This window comes from Neodiprion fabricii, chromosome 1, assembly GCF_021155785.1.
Source record: "Neodiprion fabricii isolate iyNeoFabr1 chromosome 1, iyNeoFabr1.1, whole genome shotgun sequence".
Taxonomy (NCBI): Eukaryota; Metazoa; Arthropoda; class Insecta; order Hymenoptera; family Diprionidae; genus Neodiprion; species Neodiprion fabricii.
The window spans coordinates 3,686,831-3,713,992 of record NC_060239.1 but is presented as its reverse complement, the minus strand read 5'-3'; the positions used below and the strand labels follow the sequence as shown (position 1 = coordinate 3,713,992).

General features: G+C 45.6%; 1 protein-coding gene across 3 annotated transcripts in view; it reads left to right on the top strand.

Annotated features, from left to right (window-relative positions):
• Nucleotides 1–22,683, top strand: part of LOC124174337 (pituitary homeobox homolog Ptx1) — a 40,297-nt gene extending 17,614 nt beyond the window's left edge. For all 3 annotated transcript variants that reach the window (XM_046553383.1, XM_046553382.1, XM_046553380.1), the window contains exons 2-4: nt 10,781–10,978; nt 12,349–12,605; nt 21,630–22,683. In XM_046553383.1, coding sequence (XP_046409339.1) covers nt 10,781–10,978; nt 12,349–12,605; nt 21,630–22,415 — 1,241 coding nt within the window. In that variant the 3' untranslated portion in view covers nt 22,416–22,683. The remainder of the gene's footprint in view (nt 1–10,780; nt 10,979–12,348; nt 12,606–21,629) is intronic.
• The last annotated feature ends 4,479 nt before the right edge of the window (nt 22,684–27,162 follow it).

Below are 27,162 nucleotides of genomic sequence, written 5' to 3'. Positions count from 1 at the left end.
AAAGTTCGAACTTCGGTCCTGTAAAATGATAGAATAGGTCAGATGTATAAAGCGGCGGCAGAAAATCAAACCGACTAAGGCTAAGAAAAATATTTTTATTACAATATTTCTCTTGGGTAATTAAATTTGTATAAAATAGTATTAGGAATAAGGAAGATGGACAGGGAAACACATTTTCCATTACGATATTGAGTAATTATATTGGGTATTTCTTTTTCTCGCCCTAACGCTGACAAAATCGTTCTTTATATTTTCAAAATCCAAATCACGAAGCGATTTCACTCTCTATGCTCAACAGACACAAATCATTTAGATTTTTCTGTGATACTTGGGAAGAAATTAGCGGTTTCACGATATTTTGTACACACGTGTACAAAGTTAGCGAACTTTGTGGAGAAAACTTTTCGGAATCGGATTGCAGCGAGACATTGATATTCATCCGATCCTTTGATTGGTAAAGAGTTCGCATGTCCGGATTTTCGAACATCTAGGTACTATTTTGAAACATGTGATTTTAAAAATTGACGGGCAGAAAATTTCGAGAGCCTAAAACTATACCCCTTTTAGCCATACGGTTAATCCGGGCCTGCCCGTAAACGTGGTTTTTCTACCAGTATATAACAAGCCCATCTTCGGGTCAAGAAAACTGTCACTCGACCCTTTCGAGTAGAACAAAATTGTCGCAGTGAGACAACGGAAAAGGATTTAAAAACGCGCGTTTTTTTTTTTGGCGTTTTCGTAAAATTTCGCAACTCGTGAACTTGGGTCACAGAAAGGTGTTGGGCTCGTACGTGCATGCACACATGTATATATATGTATATGTATATAAACGTATATATTATCTAGCCAGAGACGTGGTCCTGCACGAAGGCGCCGTGCCGCGGGTACCAGTCCCACCACCTGTTTTGTGATTCATTAACTCACCGGCTTATCGGGATAAGCCGGACTTATCTGGGGCTCGAACCCGACACCGCGGCTAAACCCGATCTTATTCCAATCCCGTCCCATCCTATTCCCATTGCCATGTCTCGTCTTTTCGTTTTCACAGTCCGGAGCTCGCTCGTCGCGTTTCGCATTCTCATTCATTCCGTGGCACCGATTTCTTGCACTTTCCTTTTTTTTACTCCTAGCCCGTATTATGTACACCCTGATTTTTCTTTCGCTCTTCGTCGACACGCTTGAGAAAAGTAGCTTACAGGATCGAAGGTTTTTTCATTATTTTTCGAATGTTAAACATGATCGTTGGACAGGACAACGAACAAATAATATACTGCAAGTTTTTTTCTCTCTCTCTTAAAGAACTTATTTTTTCCTAAAACTGTGATCCTGCTTGTACTTTTGGCGATCGTTTCACACTACGATTTATTTTTCTATTCCGATTGTAGTCAAGGGTATGAGCAAGTCACTACCAAATAAGTAATCGACCAATTTCCCGAAACTGCAATGCGGGGACGCATCGAGATCGATTTCGAAGTGAAAATCTGTCGTCTGAATTGCCCGATGCGAATTCGGAACGCCAATATTTAGCCAACAACGCGAAGGGGGATTTAAGGGTTGTTGCCGACTCGACCTGACGCCCCGAGTCATTGCCCACTACCCCTTTATTATTGTCTGACCGCGGCATTGGTTGGCAGATGCGACCCGATCGAGTCGCAACCCCTTTCCATTGCAGTCGCGCTAATGGTGTTGACAAATTGCCTTGGCTGACCCGTTTCTCCCTAGGGAACCACCACCACGGGGACTCGGGAGATCCGAGAGACCTTCTAGCCGCTTATTTCGCACCGCAAAATCGTTCAACCGGGAATTTAGGACTCGGTTGTGTATATAAATTTACCACTGACGCGTACGTAGGTATAGGTACGAAGTCGGAGAAGTCGCGTCGCGAGTGGAATCCATGCCTGGCTAGTTTATTTTTTATCATCGGGTTTGAGAGCTTGTCAATTCTTTTCTCGCAAACATTTAATCGATCGCGATCACCGTTGAAAGAATATGAGCTGTGATTTTTTCTTTTTGTTTTTTTTTTCTTTCTTATTATACGTCAATTTTAATCACATACACATCGCGCGGGGCAAAGTTCAGTGTGATTTGGTAATTTCAATTCAGATATGCAAAAGATATGGACAATTTGCGATTGAGGTTTGATAAATATTTCCGATTATCGATAAGCGATAAATCGCAGGACGACAAACGGGAGAGACGAGCGTATCGTTGAACTGGGTCAATCGCTGACGCGATACTCTCTTACGGTATTATCGCTGCATGGAAACGAAAATTGACATTCGAATTATGTAACTGATCGTTTTGACGATGAGACGATTATTTATTTTTTTTTTTTTTTTATTCCTGATCTGAGATTTAGATGGATTTATACGTTTGATAATCGTTCCAGTACGGCACGTGTGCAGGATTACGAGAGTTTGAGAAACTCGAAAGTTTTTCGTACGAGAATTTGAGATTCTTGACGTTTCCCTCACTCATCAAGCCCCATAAATTTTGGACCGAACTTAACGGTTTTAATCGATCTCGGATTTCGTATTAAACCGTGACGATATCTCGAAAAATTTGCCGTTTATTCGTAGCGGAATAAAGCACTCGTGAGGGACGGTCGCGACAGGAATCGGGATAAGCGGTTTGCTCAATTACTAACTCCATCAGTGCCCCCGGAGGAATAGCCGAGGGATCAACATAGAAACGAACTGATTTCGTTCCCATTATCTCAGCTGCGCGTATATAAGAGATCCCGGCAGGTTCCCCGGCCGCCCTTTTAACCGTGCGGTTTGTATATTTAGAGGGCGAGATCGGAGGGTAAGAACTCTGTCATTTCTCGTGCGTGCCGATATGTGAGAAAACGGGAGAAACGCCGCGCCGGAATCTCCGTGCGGAATAAGGGAAGGGGGGAAAGGAGGGAAGAGGAGCCCTAAATCGTTGAGAGTTGTAGAAAATTTCTCCCCGTGGCAGACTGCAGCCCGTATTTCCTCCCCTAATTCCGCTGCGGCCGCGCCAAGCAGTCTGAAAACGTTCCTCGTTTTCGTTCATCGGACGGCGGGTCGAACCTTCTTCGGAAAAGTTGTCGAGGCCGGTACTCCGGTTCTCCGGTTACCGTTTTTGACTCCTGCACATGGTTCGCATACTCGACTAACCGCCCGGCGTTCTTCCTCCTCGTTCATCCTCCCCCCGCGTCAAGTTGAAGCTAAACAAATTGCCACGTCGAGGGCCAACGAGTTGTGCGAACCCGTGACACTTGGTACGTCTAGACGTTGAACGACACACGCTTTTCCAGGAGTCCCGGCATACGCTCTCGTTTTATACTCTCTTACTACTCGGACTCGCGTCGAACCTCGAGGACACCCGATCCGTTCGAGACTTGCCAACTTCATCTCAGGATCCCCTTCGGAAACGCTGGATAGCTGCAGTTGTAACGCGATAAATCAACATTTTGCCCCCGTTTCTTCGTCTTTTAGATTGGTTGTAACTTATGGCCACACTTTATGACTTACATACGCGTATCAACTCGGTATACGCGATGAGACGCTTACATAGTAACTCCGATATCACTGTAAAGTGATAATTCATTCCGGGATGAGAATTTGGTTGACGAAGATTTCGAATTTTCAAATATTTGCCCGTATTACACAGCCTTTGTTTTGGAACGATAAACGAATGTGGAATTACAGCACAAGCGAACGACTGTTGATATGAATAATTGTTTTACGAAATTACGCTGTTATAGAAAAATTTAATTAAATATAACGTCTCGGCGGGTCCGCTTTATATTTTTGTTATTTGTTACATTTTTGTTAGTGAATGCGACACGCATTTTGGTGATTTTATCCTTTATGTTTGTTCATAGTAGATTTGTTTTATTCGAAATTTATGTCTTGCGACGTTTCGACCAGGTCCAACCCATCGTCATCAGACTACCGATAATAAAAGAGAACAAAAATTGTTTGACAAGTGTTTCTCTTCTTAATTGACTCTGTCTTGAATCTAATTTGTAGTAATTAAATTGTATTCGAATACACACGTGTTTGTAGACATGTGTCTAAATCTTAATCCGTGAGGTGAAATTGCTACTCGATAACGTACAGCTTTTACATTTCAATTTACAAGTTTGATATGTTTGATCACAAACGACAAGTTGCATAAAAATAGTCAAGTTATAGAAGAGGTATCTGAAGACTAAGAATATCAGATTAGTTACAATTATTGACTATCCTACGGTGTCCATTGTGGGTATAGGGCATAAATGTCCCATCGTACGAACGGGAATGAAAATTTTTACATTTAGTGTTGGAGGCCGTGTGAGGGTATACGTTTTGCGCGGGTGCAAACTATATATAGCGACAGGGTAGCGCTGTGACTATTTAACGACAAAAGCAACGGAGGCGTCGCGACGTCGAGCGTGAAGCGAAGCTTACTAATAAACGACTTCCTAAGGAAGCTGGGGATTAGGAGATTAGCGCGGTTTCGTCCTCCTTCGGATCCTCCGGCGTTCACAGGTGCCGACGCCACGTAGCCATGCGTCACCCGTCGTCGGAGGCGTCGCGTCTATGAAAATGTCTCTAGGGGTAATTATCGAAGGGAGGGATGAGCTGCTCCCCGGATGGAGTATAAAAACTCGCCTACGTGACTGGAGGAATAATTTTTCGTAACTTTCTCCAACCGTATGTATTCAGTTTTCAGTTTTGTTTTTGTTTTTTTTTCTCCCGTTTTACATCCTCGTCGAAAAGCTCGCTCGGCCGCTTGCTTATAATTTCTTTCCGATTCATTTTCCTTCGGGTTTCCTTCGGGTTACACGCCTTCGCGCGGAGGATAATTACGCCGTGAGAGGCCGCCACAATGGAACAGCTGCAACAGCCTCGCATGTTTTACTCGCTCAGCATCCAGCCCTGGATATATTACGGGAGCCGCAAATTCCGACCCTCCGATTATGCTTGTCACACTCCGATGCACCCCACTAACCACCCACGGCACCACTTTCAGTGTCACGTGCTGTTTTATTCATCGCTTCGAACCGCGTTCACATAGCCGCGAAGCCTTCCTTCTCTACCGTTAAACTGATAATAATAAATTACAACTTGCTACCCCGCAGCAGTTCTCCTCGTTGAATCGCGAAGGCGGAAAATCGTCTCGATATTACGTAGCGAGCATAGTTCGGTAATTTTTGTTCCAACATTTTATGCCTCGAATCACGCATTTCTTTATTTATTTTTTTCTTTTTTTTTTTTTCATTTTGCCCGTCGAAATTTCGTCGCATTCATCCAGACGAATCGTTGCGGTGTGTGATAATTATCCCAGTTTCTCGCGGAGCGAACTCGGACGCACCCTTTTGGACCAATCGTCGTATTCTCTTACTCCTCGCAGCTCTTTGATCCGAGTTCGAAAATCGTCGTTTCCGAAGTGCATCTCGCTGAGGGAGCTTAAAATCCGGGGATTAGTCGCCGCTAATATATTGGATAGTCCCGCGGGGCAAAAAGCTCGGCGAGCAGCTGAGACAGCCGGTAGGGTGGGCTTGAGGCTTCGCGTTCGCGGTTGCACCGCTGGTTTGTCTTTGGTATAAAATAACTTGCGGAGCGTGGAAGAAGAGTGATAAATTTTCCTGGCTGCAGCAACTTTCTCATCTTTCCCTTGCGTCTGGGACCAAACCCTCGTCCTCTCTTATTGTTAGCCTGCGAAAATATTACGATCGTTTTATTCCCGAACGCTGCCAAAATTACGTTCACTCGATGCGAATTTAGCCGGTCTTGGCAGAAATTCTTAACTCTCGTTGTAATGACAGGGTGCCATATTTAGCGAAGTGATCGCGTTTACGCTACGGATGAAATGGAAAGCTGCAACGCGAGCGATGTGTAGAAGAAGAAAGTAAGGTCACGTTGATTAACGGTTCGAAGGAGAAATGAAATGTGATAGAATTACGTTCGAAGTGCGGATAAATGTACGATAATAGATCTTCGAAAAATGTTGATATTCTAAATTTTGGTGATTCAAAGATGTGAAAATAGGCGAAAAATCGGATTGTTCATTTTTAAACAAACCGGAGGAATCCACAAGCATATTTCACATTTCGCAGTACATCTATAATTTTTACTACTTATCCGACAATGTATCATTCTTCTATTTCAGTGATAGTCCAAAGTTTCTACTCCTGCAACATTTGTAATTCTGAAACGTACAGACTTTGAGTGAGGGTCGGTTGGGTGTGAAATGATGAAATGTTTGACAAGAAGGGCGGGATAGTTTTCGACCCTCTTGGAAGCTGCGGAATACGGTCAGCCGAAGGATTGCGGCCGGGGTAACTTAATCGTAAATTGACCTAAAATCTGGAAGCTCCCGGAACTCGGCGGGGACTCCCGTGGGAACGGTGTTAAACCGTTTCTCCGCATCGTGCGTAAGAAATTTTTTGAGTCAAAAAAAAACGAGAGAAAAGCGCCTAGGGAAGAAAGCTCGGCGCGCGTCAAGGATTACGACGTAGGAAAAAAGACAGAGAGAGAGAGAGAGCGGGAAAGCTGGCAACTTTCCCTGCCAATATAGCGCACCGATCCCTGATTCGAAACGACTTTCGATTACGTTTTATAGGGGGACGAAAACCCCTTTCATTTTCTCAATCGTTATTTCTCAGTCGAAACTGCAGTGCGTATAATGTATACGTACATATAATACCTATGTTTACGCGGAGACTTGATTGAAGGTGATTTTTTATCGGCGAAAATTACAAAGGCAATTTCCATCGCCGTCTCGTGACCCATATAATATGATTATTCGAAACCTGCAGTATGCAGTAAGCAGAATAGACGCACGGTTGTCTTTCGGTGGCGAAAGATCGGTAACCTCCTCCATGAAGCTATTTATAAAGATGTGTGTGTGTGTGTGAGAGAGAGAGAGAGAGGGATAGAAGAAACCGTCACGAAATACTTGATTCTCAACAAATTGCTTCTCTCATTCCAACACGATGCGATATTATGTTCCGTTTAAAATATACATACGCGTTTTACACGCCAAGGCGGTGAAAATGCGGGCCAGGAAGATCGACCGTGGGCTAGACGAAAAATCGCTTCCCGTCAAACTTCCGACTTAAACAAGGCGGATAGCGAAGACAAGGCGAGAAATGCGTTAATAGAAATCTGTCTTTTGGATATCGCGCCGAGCAAAGATCCATGTAACGAATGACTCTCAGCTGGCTTCTATCAATCTTAGAAATAACATCATCACCCGGACAAAGTCGAGAGGTAAAAAGAAATAAATTTGAACAAAAGGAATGGCGAGAGGAGAAAAAAAAAACAATATGAGAAATAATAAATAAATTAAGGCCGAGTAACCGTGACTAGAGGTTTTTTTTCTCACCTTATCTCTCCGGTCTTTAACTTTAATAACATAACTTCGTCTTTCCCGCATCGGAGCAGACAAATTGAGTTACGTAGAAACTCGGGGACGTGCGTCCAGGAATAAAAATGCTGTATATTTTTATTCCGTTAATTTTCATCTTTAACTTATCGTCGTTTACCGCGAGATATTTGCCTCGGAACAGGCGGGGAGTTGTACTCGTATATGTAATCCGTATTATCGTTTCTAGTCGCGAGCAAACATAGGCTTGACGAAAAGCATTGATATAATCTGCCGGCAACAAACAGATCGGTTACCTGTTTGATCGCGTTCAACTGCGCGTCGTTTAAGGGCTTCGTGAACACGTGTAACAACACGGAAAGGGACAATAAGGGTGAACCGAAACGAAGCGAGCCCTCAAACCCGGCGAACCTTGTATATTTGTTTGTTAACGCGGGTGGGTGGCGGCTTGTTTGCCCGGAGATTCCCCAAGGACTACTCTCAGATAAACCTGCCAGCTAATGCCCAACGGTTCCTACCTTTCCTGAGGTTACGGCTTGCGGTGCAACGTCGGCGAGAAAAGTTTTTCTTTTTTTATTAATTAATTTTTCCATCTATCGGAGAACGGGGAGAGGTGTATTTTTCAAAAACGAACGAGTCTCGCCGAAATTTTTGGCGAGATTTGGTTTCACGGTTCGAAACGAGTCCCGTGTCGCGATACAGGGATCAGTGGATGCAGCCTGTGCGTGTCGGCGTTGGCAATACACTAAATCAGGCTAAGTTATGGGGCGACTAATTGTGAACCACACCCCGTCGCTTCTCGACCCTGGGGTAACCAAATATAACTAAACGGAACTGAGAGTGAAACTAGTGGATCGGTCGATTAGACGACTCGCTGCTCCTCGGCTTCAGCTCCGGATGCACCGAGCGTGTGTATTTCGTCTCTTTCCTCGCTTCTTCTTCTTCTTCTTCTTCTTCTTCTTCTTCTTCTTCTTCTTCTTCTTCTCGCTCCTACGGGGATCTCTTCGAGGGTCGAATGACGCTGACAAGTTTTTTAGAAGACGCTCGCGCAGCGAGTAGATAAATAACACTGGTTAGGGGAGGGGGGTGGGGGAGGTGGAGGAGGAGGAGGAGGAGGAGGAGGGGGCGCCGAGGGCTCGGGGCCACGATTAATGCCTCAAATTTAAACCACTCTTCAACTCGAACAACGAGAGAGCCCGACGGAATTTACGCCCGGGGCTTGCAGCCGCCATTTAACATTTTGTATAAAACGTGTTATACCTATATAACCAGCCCCACGCGGCAGCTATGATTTATTTCAGTTAGCAGCTTGTACCGGCTAAGTATCCTCATCTCGCGCTTTAGGCCTTAAAGAAAAGCTACGAGACTTTGCTCGAGAGTGCTGCAAGAACGGTATCTTTTATCCATTTTTGTGCCCCAACCTCCAACTCTCATTTATTTTTCTTCTCACTCGAAGCCGTGACGATCAATCTGCTGAACTGGAGACGTTTTGGGGTTGATTTAATTTACCGCGTTTCTGCGATAACCTGCATAGATACCGAGTAATTACCGATAATGTACGAATGTACGGTAGATATTTTTTTTTCTTTTTTTCCGAACCACACGAAATCGACGTGATAAATTATTTAGCCAAGTGTGGCAAGGTGGATGAAATTGAGGAGCTTACAGCAGTTGTTATACCTCTTATATTTATGTACACACTACTTGGGGGTGGAAAAGAAAAACGAATTGTTCCAGATTTAAGTTTGGGTTCGCAAAGTAGGAGCTGGCGGCATCTTTGGACGCCTCAACTTTATCCTCGTATCTTATATCGTACGCATGTTGGACGAAAAATGGGCGGGCAGAGGAACTGGGAGGACTGAGGCTCGTAAAACTGCCTTCGCATGCGGGGTATATATCTTTTCGAGTAATAGCCGGGAGAGACCCGCGGTTTATTTGTCCCAGTGTTTCCTTTTCTTCGCTTCCGCGTATCCGTGTGTATCCGTGTAGGTATAGGTACCTATGTTTGCTTGAAGAAAAGCAAAGAGAGGAAAATTTTCACGACTAAACTCGAGTCTCGTTTATATACGTACGTATACGTACTCTTGATGGGTTTGACATTTTGCATTTGTATTTTGTTTCGTTAATTGTTTTTTAGATTGATAACGACGCTGCAGCTCGAGAAATTACAATTGCGACAATTTTATACAAATTACTTGGATTTATGTAACGCGTACGACGTAAAATTCGAGAAAATTCAACCGCGCAATTTAGACGTTGCGCAAGGACGCAATAAAGACAAACCGATAACTGATTGCTGATCGATTTTATTACTCCGACAGAGAAATAATAAGTATTTTCCTTTTATGTTTCTTATTGTTCAAACCTTTTTTACGAACTTCTATCACGAGTGTCATAAATGATTGTTATATTCGCTTGACTGTATTATTTGACAAATTGCAAGAAACAGGCCTGATTGCGCAATTGTATATTAATGAAAAAAAAAATATAAAAATATCCAAATCAAGGCAAAATTATTGCGAGCTTGCGTAAAGTACACCTACCAATTAGCGTAATAAGCAAAGCCTGCAAAGTCAATAGTAAAGGAACATCCATATATCTACGCGTGTATACATAATTATATTTGATTGTATAATTAACGACAGAGAAATATAAAACACCTGGGAATGATAAGGGGACTATATAGGTATAACAACTGCGTAAGCTTTTGTCGCGATTGCACTTGGCAAGGACGAGTTTATTGCCGGCTGATATACATATACATATATATGGATAGGTAGGCACACGTTATTACATACCTAGGAATATACAACCGTTCAGATCGTATTGTTTTATTATCCGTATAATCATGAAATGAGCTACGCTTGAGGAAACGTGGAAAAAAACGACAAAAATAAAACACGCCGTTGAAAAAAAAATTACCCAGTCATTTCGATCGTCAATCCAGGATTTCCAAGTAGAATGAAATTAATTAAACTTCCGACACGAATGCTTCAATCCATTTTCTTTTTCGGTCCAATGCTTACGTTATCTTCGTTCCTCGTTTTTCCTCTCGTTTCATTCCTCACCACCGTGAAACACTCCGGGACAATTCTATCCCGTAGAGTGGTTGAAATTTGCATACGCTATCTACGTATGTGTGCACACAGGATATACGTATGCATAAGAAAGTGTCGAGGAATTTCAATATTTGTCCCGCAAGGATAATGCCTGAAATTTTTCTCGATGTAGGTATACACTTAATATTGAAACTCCGTATCACAGTGAGGAACTTTTATAATTCTCGCGAATTTGTTCAGTGAAAATTGACTCGCAGGATTTACTTCGGACAAATCGGCGGTTTCTTTCTTCCGAATTTATTTTCACCCGCGGTTTTTGCCCTACACGTGTTTAGGGTCAGTTTAAACTATGTTGCAAGAGGTTTGGTGTTGCGTTGCAGTGTGGGCGGAGGGCGACTTCCGGGACAGCAACAACGGGGCCCTGACCGGACTAGACTCCAGCGGTCACGGAGCGCACACACCGGGTGGCAGCACCCCGAGCACCCCTGGTGCTACACCCACGACACCGTCGGGAGGCTTTTCCTCGGCGCAGCCAAGGAATCGTTCCAACAACACGCACAGGCCGGATATACGGAAAGGTGAGTGGCGACCAAAGTTATTGTTTCACGGCGACGATTGGAATTTTGCCAAGTTTTGAGATAGGGGTTGACGCAATCCGACACGATCATTTTCGAGATTGTATTAACGGGAGCTGCGATTTTAAAGTCAAAATGTAAATTGTCTCGTAACGCGAATGAAGTTATATATGCTCGTTATATTCGACATTTGTCCATAATATACCAGGGATTGAACTTCATGCACGAGACGTGCGGTTTACTAAGGTGAAAAACACTCTGCCCTGCTTTGATTGCAACTAAGAAAATTAGTGGAACTAGTTTCGTCTTTTCTTCTCAAGTTTATTACAACACCGTCCGGATCTTGTTGGTGAAACATACATTCTTCAAGTCTGAAGTCTGTTTGTTCCTCAAGGATCACCTCCCATACTGTTTGCCGATCACTTAGCGTTCCCTGATCTCTTCTGTACACGTGTTTACGGTCTAGGAAAATAAGAACGAAAAGTAAAAGCAGCGATGTTGGAAAAGCTCAGCCAAATACCGAAACGCCTCCGCATGAGCGTGTTAAAAAATTGTCGCAAATATCGAGCGGTAAATTTAGCGGCTAAGCGATTGGGCTCGACGTCGTCGAGGACCCTTATCTGTCAGACTAGCGTAATGTTTTGGGCGCCGCGACGCCGGGATGAAGACCTCATCCGCTTCCCCCGTCCCTCCCCCATTGAACGTAGTTTGTTCGTTAGCCGGTTAGCGGTTGTGGGCCTCGGCGGGTTAGTTTTCTCCGTTAAATTTCGAGTCGGTATCACCATCAGCGAGGTTCGATGATAGCGGTACGTTTGACCAGAGCCAATCCATCACGCGGCTGTCAGTACTGGCCGCGCTTAGGGGCCGGCTAGAGAGAAATAGGCGAGAGGGGCGGAGAGAGAGAGAGAGAGAGAGAAAGAGGAGGAGGAGGAGGAGGAGGAGGCGTTTCCTCACCTGTCACCCTCACATTCACGGACTCCCCCATTTTCACCCGTCTAGACGCAGGTAAACGAGAGGCTCGTGAGCTCGATCTGTGTTGGTGTGCCCTATATATGTGGACGCTTAAAACCTATGCCGAACGAAACGCGGTATTGAGATTATCTATCAAAAGCACCGCGTGATCTATCCCCGACACTCGGAGCTCTAGTAGGACTCTTTGATAAATTTTAGGCGAGCGTAAACAGACTCTGGAGTTTCACGCGTGCGTGAGGAGATTTTTTTTTTCTTACTCGTGTCACATCTCTTTGAATCTTAAATTAATTCGCAGCAGAGAGATATCGGTACAGAGTCATTCCGAGAGACGCATCTCGATCATCGGCGAAGAATAAATTTCGCATCGTTGAATATAGCCGATCGAATTATTTGTCTTGCAGGTGTCCGAACGCCGACGGAAGTTAAACACGAGCTTGGATCGGCCGGTGGGGTTGTTTCGCCCGGAGGAGGTGTCGGGGTCAACGATGCCGAGGACAAGGATGGGAAGAAGAGCAAAAGACAGAGGAGGCAACGGACGCATTTTACCTCGCAGCAACTGCAGGAGCTCGAAGCCACTTTTGCAAGGAATCGTTATCCCGACATGTCGACAAGGGAGGAAATCGCCATGTGGACGAACCTCACGGAAGCTCGTGTCAGGGTGAGTTACGCTCGTTGATAAAGAAAAAAAAAAAAGTTTTCACGCGAATCGTAAGTCTCTGTATATCGATTGTGATTTACTCGAAACGAAGAAACGACGCGAATCAACTTTGTGCGACAATTCTCGCGATTAAAATTTTATCGAAGATTGTACTCGTTGGAGGAAAAAACTTTTGGGAAATCGTGGTGTGGTATTCATTCATTGAGAGGTCTTCTTTAGCTTCAGGTCTGGATACCGAGGTCGACGAGTTTCGGTCCGATGTCACGAGGGGTATAGGGTAGTCTGGGTTTCGAAATATCCACGCCAGACGTCTGCAACCTGCCGTTGGTAGAGCGGTGTAAGATTCGAGCCGAAGGGTCAAAATAACAAACTCTAATCCTCGAATATCTGAAGTATGGATATACGTATATCCTTCGGGGAGAATACAAGGCTGGGCATTGACGCGCCGGTTGTATATCGGTTACAAGTAAAACACTCATCCTCGCATCCTGTCTCCTTCGTCAGGGGGGGTTATAGCGCCAGGGCGGAGCCTCGGCACCTCTCCACGTCTTGACACACGCAACATCGTTATACAGTCCTCGAAGTAATCCCAACGTCTCGTCAGGATCTCGATGAACCCGCTCGAAAATCGTCCGAATCACGAGAATCGCTCGATCCGGTTGCACGTTTGAATTTTGCGAGCCGATGTAGAGAGGAGTCATTGCGCCGCGAGAGGTTGAGGGTCCACCCCCTGTCCGGAGGAGGATTGGGACGCTAAGCTCCCGCGGATTTACCGAACCACACACGGCAACAGTGGCGTCGACCTCGCGGCAAATGTTCGCCAAAATCTCGCCGATATCCAGCCTCGATGCTGCTGCACCTCTGCAGTGGATCCTGCGGAACCCGACACCGACCACCGGTTCTTTGTTGTAAATCGGTGATCCCCGCGAGGTCGTGGCTCTTTGTTTAACGCACTGGCAGAACAGCTAAAATACGATTACCGCGTTATCCGTCCGACGTTGCCGCCGACGGTGAAACGGCTCGAAGTCACACCTCGTCTCCCGTACACTACCCTCGGTCTCTAAGCCTTTCGCCATTGGGGAATTTATTTTATACACCGATTCTGTTTTGTACTGTGCCCGTAACGATTCCGGGGTTTATCACCCTCTCAAACCTCGGAGCTTACAATCAGTCCTTTCGCTTCGAGACGGGAACACCTTTCCAATTACTTGTCACGTGCGGTATTCGTACGCATTTTCAAATTCAATCGAATTGGAACAGCCTCGCGTGTCTTCGCGAATATGTCAATTATCGTTGGATTTTTATTGAACGAAGAAGTGATTTTTATTTTATTTTTACTCAACGTGATCGCAGAACGCGTGTAATTCTGTTATTCTTCATTCGATTCGCACATGCTCGACAATGCGTTATAGGCCAAGACGAGTGTCCAAGATTTACAAGAGTTAGAAAATCGTCGTGTGTGTCCGGTCCGTAAATACGCGAGACAAACTTGTTCTCGTGTCGAGTACGACAATATTTCCCAACCTACGTTGTTCGCAGCGATAAATCTTCACGTCACTTGGAATTCACCGTGAATTCGTTTCCAACAACGGATAGTCGCATACTCGCGTTTATAATTATCCACGCGCACGGTAAATATTTCACATCGTATAAATCAAGTCTGATTCCTCAATTGCGGAATTGAGAAATCTGGCGTTGTGGGCGAGAAAATTTGTATCTGCGTTGAGTCGCGCTGTTGAAAAATAAAAATGAAAGAACGAATAAGAATTAAAAAAAAAAAAACAAGAAAATGAGAATTCGAGCCAAGAAGTTGATAAATCAGCAGTACTGGACGACTTTCTCCTTGCTTTAAAATCCCTCGTTTTTCTACCTGAGAAAATTGTCCATCCCTTTGGTCGCGTGGTTGAACTCGCGTTATCTGCAAAGAGGCAGGCGTATGTTTCGGTTCGTGTCTATCTGCGGCGTGGCTGTCCCTCGTAATCCGGCGGTGATTAAGACCATAAATCCATCGGCGGATTAGTATGGCTGCTGCATCGCGCACGGAAACACATACACACAGAGAATGGCGAGAGTGCCGTTGGTACCGGGGATGGTGGTCGGATTGGAACACCCTGCAACCCGCCGGAGAGCGAACGTTGGTAGCGGCGCGGCGGGCACGAGGATGCGGATTACCGGGTGTCATCCGTATTCGCCGGGTTAGCGGCTGTCAACGGGGAACGCCGTCGGTGTATATATCAATTATTACGTCCAAGCCATGCACTGCGACGTCACATTTGCGCGATCTGCAAATTTACGCAATACGAACCGCGTTTGGCAAATTGGTGATCCAGACCATTGGAGCCACGGGAAAATCGGTCACTCGTGTCGTTTGAGGGAGGAGGTATCCGAAGGGTCGATCAATCGGAATTTGCAATCCTCGAAGGTCTTGCACTTTGGGATTTTCAGTTCTCTCGAGTTATTGTTTGCACTCTGTAGACAGGAAAGGAGGGACTCGTGTATATTTGCATTGTAGTCGGCTCGAGAGCCACTTCGACGAGTCTTTAAAGTGAGGAAAGAGGTCAAATCGGTCCCTTTATACACGCGCCACGCACCCCTTGTCTCGCCCTCTCAACCATTCGCCGTAAAATTTTACCATACTTATCGCAAGATCCATTCGGCCGACGGTGAGAAGAGAATTCTTTAGTCCCGCGTCTTTTGGAAAAGGGTGAAAATCGAGTATCCGACTCTTACTCGCGTTACACTGTTCGTAGATTTGAGAATTTTGAAGCGTTGGACGATGTTTTCGAATCCGTTAACGAGACGCGTCGCGTTACCTTTGCGACGAAAATTGGGGGGACGCGCAATTACGTTTGTTTATTAATTTATGAATTTGAAAGATCCACTTTGAAACCGCGCTGCTGCTGCGGTATGAGCATTAAAAATCACGTGTTTCGCTTGAGCTCATAATCTCGTGTAATCTTTTGCAAAGTTGTTAATACTCGCGGCTTACGGGTGTTAATTTAATATCCATACAGGTGCGCCAACATTGAATATCCGAATCCCACTGGTGCAGCTATACGTTTCACTACCACAACGACGAACGGAACGAAAAAAAAATCCATAAAACTCCCCGTTCTCTCTACTCTATTTCCACATTCCGCCGGTTACCGATCGTTGTGCACACACGTATTCAGTCTTGCGCTGGTATTAGGCAAACGTAAAGGCTAATAACATTTGTATCATATCCCATCGCACCGCGTCGCTTTAACCATTCAACTTTTAACTACGTGTGTTTCCATGGTCCCGGAAACGATGCCAGTTTTCGCGTATTCTCGAATCAACTCGCGAGGCCGTGAAAAATATCCGCGAAAGCTTTGCTGCGATAACATTTCGTGGAATAGAAAAAAAATGTTTACACAGTTAATTTCGAAAAAGAACAAAGAAATATGTAGAATCGTGTACAATGCTCCGTATACCGACGATAAAATCGTATAAGAAGGGATGTAACACGAGGAGGATATATATATAAAATGGTTCGGCAAAACGAAAAGAGTGTGACGCTCGCGGCGCAGCTGAGGCTGCGGTTCACGTTCACAGGCAATTACAAATAAGGGTCGTGGTGCCAAATCCCGTAGGATCATCGGGATCACATTAACGTTATATACCCACCTGACCTGCTCCACTGCGTTCCTGGTGGAGCCACGCAAACTACCGCGGGAATGGAAAGATTATTTTAACGTTCGCGAAGTAGGCGACGGAGGCTCGAGAGCTTCCGTTTTCCAGATAAAGTAATCGAATATTTTCACACCTCCCGAGGGGGATATCAGCCAAGAGAAAGAAAAAAACCAATAGACCAATAGGTAACTCGAATTGTCCGCAGGTGGATCTTTTATCCCGTCGGATGAGAATTTTGGACCGAACAAATCCCAATCGGAAAAAAAAATCGTCCCTAGCCAACGTAAAAAATTCTTTTCGACCAGAAGACGGACCAAACGGACTCCATACGCTAGAAGTAATACACGTCGAAAATAGGATTTCATGAATTATGTTCGTACGCGTGCAGCGTGATACGATCTGGGCGTGGAACGCCAACCGATATATACTTACTGATCGTTTTAAAAATACACGTTGTTATTCTCGATCCCTAAACCCAAACGGCTCTTATAACATAATTCTTTGAATCAGGCTAGAAGATTTGTCACGCTTAAACGTCTCGTTAACAAGAGCCTGGTATAATTCCCGAAGATCCCGTTCGTGTTGCATGCAGACCGTCGAAAACGTTTGTGAAGCAATTCGAACCTGGCCAAGTTTAATCGGTCGCTTGACTTTTTGTCGAAAGAAATCTTCTTTTTTTTCTTGAAAATCTCCAATAACTACCCGCCGATGATTTTCCAATCTCATCGCCTGGTTCCACTTTGTTTACAAGAGTAAAAGTAAGTCGGCTTGTACGCAAGTACACGAATGGTTCTCGATTCCGTTCTCACTCGTTGTTAGTGCGGTTTGATAATCACTTGATAATCACACTTTGACGGGAATAAAACACCCCGAAGTCCGGATCGTTTGCATGTTTTCGAAAGTTCGATAGGAAAGGACTTCCTCGAGTCAGATTCCATTTCTCAGGATACGAAACGATTTCGGAAACTCAATTCATCCGAGAGAAAATATGTCGCCGAGTGTAACGAGCGCATATGTATAAAAGAGGCGGTCGCGATTCGTCAAGAGAATAGAGTCGGTGTTGCACACACGTGAACGCATACCTCTATCCACTTCGCCGGTATTCGATGTGACGAATTCGCTCCGTATCCACTCCCGATGCGTTGTGTATCAACGTACACCAGTCTCGCTCTTGAAGCCCTGTTGCAGGTGTGGGTGTAGGTGCAGGGCACACGTATACAGTGAGGGTGGTTGGGGTGGATGCCACCCTAAGATATACGTATTCGCTGATCCATCTCGACGGCATAGTGAGATTTATGGAGAAGCTGCTGTTGGAAAGCGAGGTTTGCAGAACGTGGGACGAGGGCAGGGAATCTGAGAGGGAGGATCTCCCCTCGGGGTGAAGAAGGAGCGAGAGGAGAGAGGAGGAGAGGAGAGGAGAGGAGAGGAGAGGAGGAGAGTAAGAAGAACCGGGGGAAACCGCGGCACATCCAACCTGGCAGCCATGATGGCCGACGTTGGTTCGTTCGAAACGCGCAACGCGCAGCTGTCCGTGCAGCCGCGTATATATCCACCGGCGAATATCTCTCCGGTTGGCTCTCGCTCCTTTATTTCGACTCAAACTCAGTTTCGTTTTTTTCCCCCTATTTTTGCCTATTTTTCAGTATTTTCACCGCCTCGCTATATCCTCGCATTCCCCGAGACGCGGGCTGGATTCAGGGAAGACTGAATCGTTCTTAAATTGAGGATGAAGTCTTCGCTATATCACGTGGACGTTGATTACGGATCTCATCTTTTGTGCAATTCATTCGTCAGAGATGATTGATTCTCTTGTGAAATCGATTGCTCGACGGCGTTTCGTATAAATATTATATCGCCTGTGTTTTGAAACTGGAGTTTAGAGCATGTATATCTTATCTATAAACCGATGATTTCGTGAACGCAGTTAATGAATCCGTGCCTGCAACTAATCGCAATTCGCGCACCGGCTTTCTTTGCAGTTCACCTACTCAGCGGATCTGACAAGCGTGTAACATGATGGATCGATCGGTTAGAAGAGCGCAAGCAGAAACAAGGGAATGTAGAAATTCTCGATCAACCATGTAGACCGATCCATAGTGTTTTGAAACGTGCGATTTGGGTGAAAATGAACGAAAGTCACGAGGTGTTTGGACGTTTACTTGATATTCGAGATAGTACGGAGAGTCGTTTATCAGAAAAGAGGGCAGGAAAGATACCATCAATCTCACCTTGAACAGCAAACATCGGTTAGCTTCGCTTCGGCGCGTAGAAGAAGAAGAAGAAAAAAAAAAATTTATAAATGAGCCGCAGTGACGCGAACCTGGAGTATAAATGCACCGTTACAGGTATACATGTATGGTGGTGCTTTGGAGAGGTAGGCGAAAAATATTCAGGTAGACAGTACCTACCTATCGTCGTTTGGTCGCACTCGCGGAGAGTGAATAGGGAGGAGGGGGTGAGAAACAGCGGCGCAAGATATAAGAAGTAGAAGAAGAAGAAGAAGAAGAAGGAAAAGAGGAGGAGGAGGAGGAGGAGGAGGAAAGGGTGGCTCAGAGTTATGGATACTACTGCTCGGGGGTTGCGGCATCAAATCCTCGCGAAGCCCCGGATATCCGGCGGCTCCTTCACGGAATTTATTTTTAATGAAGTGGTGCCGCGTACGCGGTCACTTATTCTTCTTTTTCTTCATCGTATTCGTTCAAACTTTTCGTTTTCCTGACTTTTGCGTACACCTTGCAAATCGTCCTTGTTTCATTCGGATTTCCTCGTCCCTCGTGAGATAAACAGAAAACAGAGTATCATTTACGTAAAGAAGAAAGAAAAAAAAAAAAAATGAAAAAAAATAGAGGAAAATGAAAACAGCGTGTGCTTTTGCAAGACGCGCGAAACGCGGTAGGCAGACGAGAAAAGCCGGTATTGCGGGCGAGGAGGACAAAGACGGAGATGGACGGAGGGATGGTGGGTAATATAATGATGGCGGCGGCTACCAGGCGGGGCGGGACTACGAGGGGATCAATATTATCCTCCTCCCTTCCTCCTCTCTCTATCGTTCTCTCTCTACGGCCCGTGCAGCTCCCTCCGGTTCTATCCTTTCGTTGCCCGATAGCTCGAAACTCCGGCACGCAATACACATTCCCCGATTTCTCCGGTGGTGCGCAGGAAATCTCGTCAGAAACGGAAACTCGCGTGAACTTTGTCAATTTTGCGAAAGCAAAGAGAAACGAACCCGAAGAAATATCTCGCATAATTGTCGGCGCGATTTTATCCACGATACGGATCCTCGGATTCTGGACGTGAGGAAGTTGAAGCGGGTCCAAGAAGCGGACGTCCGTAACAACGGTATAAGAAAACGTTAATTTCGTTGGGGTCCGTCGAGTGATTGATGAGTCCACGGACCACAGTCTCATTACAGTTATATAAGCTTCCGTAGATTGAGCCTGGTGCAGGAGCTTTGCGGGAGGGCTGCAGGAGGCGGAAAGAAGCGAGGGACACTGTGATTTGATGAGATTTTATTGCCCTCCTGACGTGTTGTTCGGCCCTCGAGACGACCTCGCCACCAGACACCAGTTACCCTCCAACAGCAACTTTTGCTCCCCGATTCGAGCACTCCCGAGTCGCGAGGAACGGAGTGACTGTCTGTAATAGAAGTTGTCGCAAAAAGCTGCCCCGCCAAAAACGGAAAAAAAATTTTTCAACGGCGATGCTAATTCGGCGGCTATGAGGAGTCGCGGACGGAACCCTTTGCCGGTAGTCGGCGCAGCTTTTCAAGCTCGCATTTTCGCGCCGGAGAAAGTTTACGAGGAAGAAGTACCCGAGGCTCTTCGCACTATATACCTGCCAGAATCCTGTGATACCGTTAAACTTTATGGGCGCGGCATTACCTCCTGCCGCTTGCAGCCCAGCCTCGCCCTCCGTCCCAACCTCTGCCCTTGCCCTGGCCTTATTGATTCCCAAGCTCGCATCTTCCGCCTACGTTCAGTTCTGCTGTTGTGCTACAGAGAGTTGACTCCCTCGCTGGCTCAACCAGCTCTCGCCCTCCGCGCCCTCGCCCTCACCCCCACGGTTCCTCCACAATAACTCTTTCGCATCCACGCGAGGTATCCTCTGTTGTAGCTTTCTATACTGACGCGGCAATATCCAGGAGTGAAACGGATCCCTCTTTCTGATTAAGGAACTCCAAATTACCTTCGAGGATTGGTTACATTCCCTGCTGTAAGGTATCGATATTGTGTTTCCTTCGTATAAGGGATTATCGGCATAAGGTGCCATTTTCGCACGTGTAATTGGCGCTTCGATACCAACGCTGTTTAGAATACGGATTCAAAGATTAGCGGGTAGAGTAAGACAAAGTTTCGTCATCTTTCGTAGTTCCTTGCTTCACGAACATAATGTGACCACACCGAGATCCTGATTATCTGCATTTTTTCGAATAAACATCGGTCTTTTACTTCAGTGATCGAGTACTTGTTTCTTTTGTATCTTCTATTTTTCTTGAAACTCTGTACCTTCCACTACACGACGCCCCATCGGTACAAGTGTTTCAACATTTGGTTTACTAGCTACTTCAATTGATACTGACAACGGGTCTTAGAAATATATATTAAACTTTCAACGTCACCGCAAGTGTGCATGAAAATAAAAAAAAAAAAAAAGAACCACGCGCAGTAGTGAATAATTTGAAAAACGGGATGGTTCGTTTCCGAAAGCAGGTTCATCGGGTCAACGATCAAAGAGCCGATGAGAGGTTCGGATTAAAAGATAAAGGAGTCGATTCACCGTCAGCGCGTGTAGACGTTAACCGAGTGGTGAGATGCGAGAGGTAGGCGTCCTTGATGGAGCGGTATACCTATACCATAGGCGGTATGGAACAGCGAGGACATTACTCTTCATTAGCCTGTTACCCTCATTCAATGATTCGTCGCGCCTCTTACCGTTTCCGCGACGCGATCGTGAGGCCATCCATCTTGAGTCGGTCCCAGGGCTCCTTGGTTCCGCCGGAGGATACACAGCGTCTCGTCTTATACCTATATGTATACCTATATATATATATATATATATACATTCATAAATCTATACATATACATATACCTTCAGCAGTAACGCGGTAGCTCGACGTGTAGGTACGGGGTGTGCAACCAGCCGTGTAATTGTCGCCGGAGGGGATGTTCCCCTTGGCAACGTACGCCTCCCGGCCCCGAGAACCAAGGGCTGGAAAATGCTGACGCGAGGTTTCCGTCGGAGAAGAGCCGCCGTCGGGGGCTTGTGGCGGCGCACGCGATCCCGCGTGAAAGATCCCCGCCGCGATGCGTTACTGTAATATTCCAGCTTGAGGTAAACCTCCCTACACATTTTTCATGCCTCTGGTTTCAGGTGTGGTTCAAGAACAGACGAGCGAAGTGGCGCAAGCGGGAACGCAACGCGATGAACGCCGCCGCGGCCGCGGCCGCGGACTTCAAGTCCGGCTTCGGTACCGCCAGTCTGAACGGCTTCATGACCCAGCCCTTTCCCGACGCCGACGCCCTCTACAGTTCGTACAGTTCCTACAACAACTGGGCGGCCAAGGTGCCCTCACCCCTCAGCAGCAAGAGCTTTCCGTGGCCCGTGAACCCCTTGGGTTCGGTCGTACCGACGGCCTCCCACCACCACCATCACGCCCAGGTCAGCCCGGTGAACTGCTTCAACGCCGCGGCGACGTCCGTCGCCGGAAGCCACGTGGGCGGAATGTCCGTGTCGGTGGGTCAGGCGGCGACCTCGATGCTTCCGGGGATGGGCTCGGGCCTGGGGGTCGCCGGCTCGCCGGTCGCTGCCTCGGGGGCGGCGTGCCCCTACGCGGCGCCGGCCGCGCCCCACCCCTACGGACCCCCGGTCTACACGCCGCACCACAGGACGGCGGCGGCGCCGGAAACGTGCAACGTCATGTCGAGCAGCATCGCTTCGCTGCGGCTCAAGGCGAAGCAGCACAGCAGCGGTTTCAGCGGGAGTCCGTACAGCACGGGAGGTACGACTGGGACCACCGGGGGCAGCATCAGCCCCGTAAGCTCGAGGGCCTCGTCGGTCGGGGGCCTCAGCGCCTGCCAGTACGCCCTGACGACGGGTACCAACCCCCACTCGCCGGGACCCGAACACGGGAACGCGACGGCCAGGGCCCAGGTCTGAGGCGAGGCGGGGGCTGCGTCGAGCCCCCACCAGACACCCGCGACGGCCGTATCGCAGGCCGGAGGAACCGGCGTAGCCCACGGGAGCAACGGGGGCAAGGGTCACCAGCTTCAGACCGAGTGACCCAGGCCCCGGTCCGCCGCCTCGCCCGCCCTGTCGTCGACGCCATCGTCGACGGCATCGCCCTCGCCGTATCTTCTCTACGACGAGGAACCCTCGGCGGCGGACCCCAGGGCCTTTCAGGACGACGGACGCACCCCCGCGGGAGGCGCGGGACTCGCCGGTTACTGGCAACACGCGGCCACCACCGCCGCAGCCGCCAGCTACTGGCCAACCCTCCTCGACTGCTGGACGGCGCCCTCGGTCGCCAACGGACCCCAGCAGCTGGCCCTACCGAGGGATGAAAACCGCGGTCTCCAGTAGGATGGAATTTCTTCTTTTCATGCATAGGTTTCGCTGGAATCCGGTACCTGCCGAATTGCCGATGCACGGAGACGACGAAGGAGAGCTGGATAGGTAGGTTCTACGACGCGAATGGGTAGCGAGGGTTCTATTTCCAAATTTCTAAAACACGAATTGTTTTTATGGAAATGAATGCAGGTGTCGTCGCGGATCGCGATTATTCGTTGATCGTGTACGCTCGATATGTATAAATTATATTCTATGTTGAATTCTCGTACGGATCGCGTTGCTTTACTCACTACTCTGTAGATAACTGTATAGTAGGCACCCATACGGCGTGCGAATATAATATGTATACCAAATTGTTATATTATTATGTCAAGGTCATGAAATAAATCGTAATGATCGTATATTAATAGTAATAATTATAATAATAATGATGATGATAAGTTTGATGATGATGATGATTAATGATGATTATGATGATGATGATGATGATGATGGTGGTGATGATGGTGGTGGTGGCGATGATGATGATGATGATGATGATGATGGTGATGGTGATGATGATGATGATGATAATGATGATGATGATGATGATGGTGGTGGTGGCGATGATGATGATGATGATGATGATGATGATGATGATGATGATGATGATGGTGGTGGCGATGATGGTTGATGACGACGATGACGATGATGACGATGATGAAGGTGATGGTGACGATGATGATGATTCTGATGGTGATGGTGGTCATGATGAGGGCGATGATAATATTGATAACAATGGTAATAATATTATTAATGATAATGATGATGATAATGATGGTAACGATACCATTACTAATAATAATAATAATAATAATGATAATAGTAACAATTATAATAATTATGCGGTATTGAAACCAACAGTAGTAGATGTAACAACAACAACAACAACAATAATAATGAATTAATAACAATAATACGTGAATAATACAAATATAAACGTTCAGCAAATACCAAATGTTAGGTCGTTAAGGGATGGATAGCCGTCGATAGGCGTCGGGCTGTTTTGCAAAAAGCGACTCGTGGTGTACAGTATATCTATAACGAGCACAGATTATTCTAGTAGTTGGCCGTATCCTACGACATACATACTATTGCTACTAATGAATAATTATATAAACAATATTCTATATCTTTACGCGATGTTTGGTCTCGATCGTGGTCTGTGAAATATTCTTTTTCCTCTTCTTCGCAAAGGTTGATGCATGTTGAAAAGAAAAGGGTCAATCTTTCGTTGCGGGTGATCAGAGTCTCGTTGTAAAGTACTCGGATTTATATGGCCGACGAGGAAATTCTTCGAAGGTCCGCGCTGCGACTTATCAAAAATACGATTTCCTTAAAAGCTTGGAGTTGAACGTTGTTGATTGGTCGTTTGAAAATTCAAAGAATCCAAGATAAAGTTACGTTAGCTCTATTTTTGGTTACCGAATGTAACTAATTCGCGATCAGAAATAATTGAATTAAGATCGACGAAGGTGAGATATACGTCGAAATCGTTGACAGCAGCCAGGCGAAAAAGATGCAGAGGAATAAGTGTAAGATTTAACGGTTTAAAGGCCAAACGATGCGCGCAAATCCCTAGCCATATGTTGTATGAGGTAAACAGTGCACGAAAAACGACTGCAGCTGTTTTACACGAATACCGATGTCGTACAAAATGTTCGTCGAAGTAACGTGCGTCATGCAAAAATTTTATCTTCAAGCGAGTGACTGTATGCCGGGCTGTGTGGAAAACGTCGAGGTATAATATAAAGTTTCATGTACGTGCGTTCGTTGTATAAAATTAAGACCAACGGAGTAAAGGAAAAAAGAGACGAGAAACGAGTTAATAATAATAATAAGATTAATAATAATAATAATAATAACAATAATAATAATAATAATAATAATCTATACCGATCCTTTGAATCACTCACTCGCTCCATGTGTACGCGTTCCTTATATAAAACTCGACGGGCAATCGTCGAAGGGTTCCGTTTGTAATCTAGTCACAATAAAAACCAATTCTATTCTACTCGTAGCCTTAATCGGTGTATTTTCAATATTTTCCTCGCCTGTAGATTATCCTTGGCTTCCGTCTTCAATCCGCATTTAATACAACGTCGTAAATTATTGCTTGTTTGTTTGTTGGTTTTTCTTATACAAATATCTCCGGAAGCATGTTTACCTGTATCTACAAAAATTTGACTCCCTCTGGTTATTTTCGTTGCCGGAAAAAGAAACAGAAATATATAAAAAGGGGTGAAAAAGCCGCTCGAAGAAAAGCTTCTCGGATCTCTGTGACTGGGTTTGTGTTTGGACTATTTAATCATTCTCGATACCAGTTATTATTGTTGACGCTGTCTCAATATGCCTCCTGCTTAAACGTTTTGTCAGCTTCACGGGTTGAAGACTTTTATTAAAAGGATATTTAACACCAGATATAATTGAGATATATATATATAAATATATATATATATATATATAAATAAAAACACTACCTTAATCGGATTGCCATTATTTTTTGAGACTTGAAACTGGTATAAGTTTGAAAAATCAATTAATTATAGTTTTTTCAGTCAAAGGACGAATATACAGCTTGTTGAAATGCTATTGTCATGGTGTCGCGATACACGGCGGTTAAACAAACGACCGTGCAATAATTAATTCACAGTTGTGACGAATGGTCCATAACTGTAACAGTTTCGGCAATGAATCGTGGATTGTAGTAATGGCCATCCGCGGTGTGTTTGAATAGCGAGACATCGTCGAAGCCAACAGAAACAACTGAATATCCTTAGCTTCCGCATAAATTCCGGAACGAAAACGTTACGACTGTCCAATTCATTCGGCTCTTTTATCGTTGATTTCCGAAATTGAACAACGCAGAACAACAGACAGAGCGAGAATTTAACGACGCTAATTCATTTGAAAGCAAAACAATGTAGCCCTGCCTGATATTTTCTAAAACTCCTTAGGCGATTAGCATTGGAGACCCTCCTATCCCTTCGTCCTTCATCCCCCAAAGTAATCAACTATTCATCCGTTTTACTCGCGGGTACAGGTTCCACAGTCTGTGCAGGGTGCTAACGACTCCTATACGTATAATAATTTCATTGCAAATGCAAATTGGCATCCATCCGTCCCTCTTGCCAGCATCTGCAGTGCTTCTGCATCTTCGCGATCACGTGTTTCATACATATATACATATATATATATATACATATATATATATATATATGTATGTATAGATTTGTCCCTAAATACGTGTACATTTATTAGCTGGCATTCGACGCACAGACACCATCGGAATAGCGGTGGGCACGTTCCCTATTACGCTGCTTATACGGACCGAGAAGAGAGAGATCGCGAACGGTGAAGAGAAGTTTCGGTGGTGAGGGTAGGAGACGGGAGTGGTGGGGAGGGGCGGGGGGGGGGGGGAAGGGTAAGCGAGGGAGGCTGCAGGGGTGGACCAAGGGGTGATAAATTATGCACCCTCTCTCTGTCAGTGGAAGCGGGGTTCACCGCGTTTGGGGTACCAGTGAGGCGGCTGGGCTGGAAAGGACAGACTTGGTAACCCCAACACGCAAACTAAACTAAACGCGTATTACACTGCAGTATCGTCGTCGCTCGCTAATGTTATATCCATTACGATATATTATGATCCGTATGTTCCCCATTACGTAATCCCAACCCCCTGTCTGTTCCCCGAACACCGCGGTCCGTCCCCCCTTGAATTTACGCATATATATATATATATATGTATGTATATATATACGCGTGAATCCGTCTGTCGATCTCTGTACATGTAATTCCTGGACCAATATCGCTCGGACGTTCGTAATTATGCGTCGATGACTTCGAGACACTGCGAGGTGTCGTTAGTTAAATTACAGTTGTGTAGATCGTTCCGAGATGTTCGAGATAACGGGAGCCGATTTTGTTAACAGTTGAATTGTTTTTCTCAAAGAATCCATTTCTTTCAATCTAGAACTAATCGGCAACGGTTTGTCGTAATTAACGGACTTGTCAAACTCGTTTTAGTATACTGGACGTCATTTTCGTAAATGATGCCGGTTGAACAGACACGATGAAATCAGAATTATTCAGCAAATTATTCAATAATGCTGTGTGTTAGGTTTCAAATTAGTCAATTATCTGATTTCAACTGTCGATCGACGGATAAACTGAAATTAGTTCGAGTCAACCCGTAATTTCGTTCGTTTAGTCGTATTGTAGAATTTTTTTTGTCGATATAAATGATTGAGGTTTTCAAAACGTGATTGAATTTTTATAATTTTAATCGTTTGGGAAATTG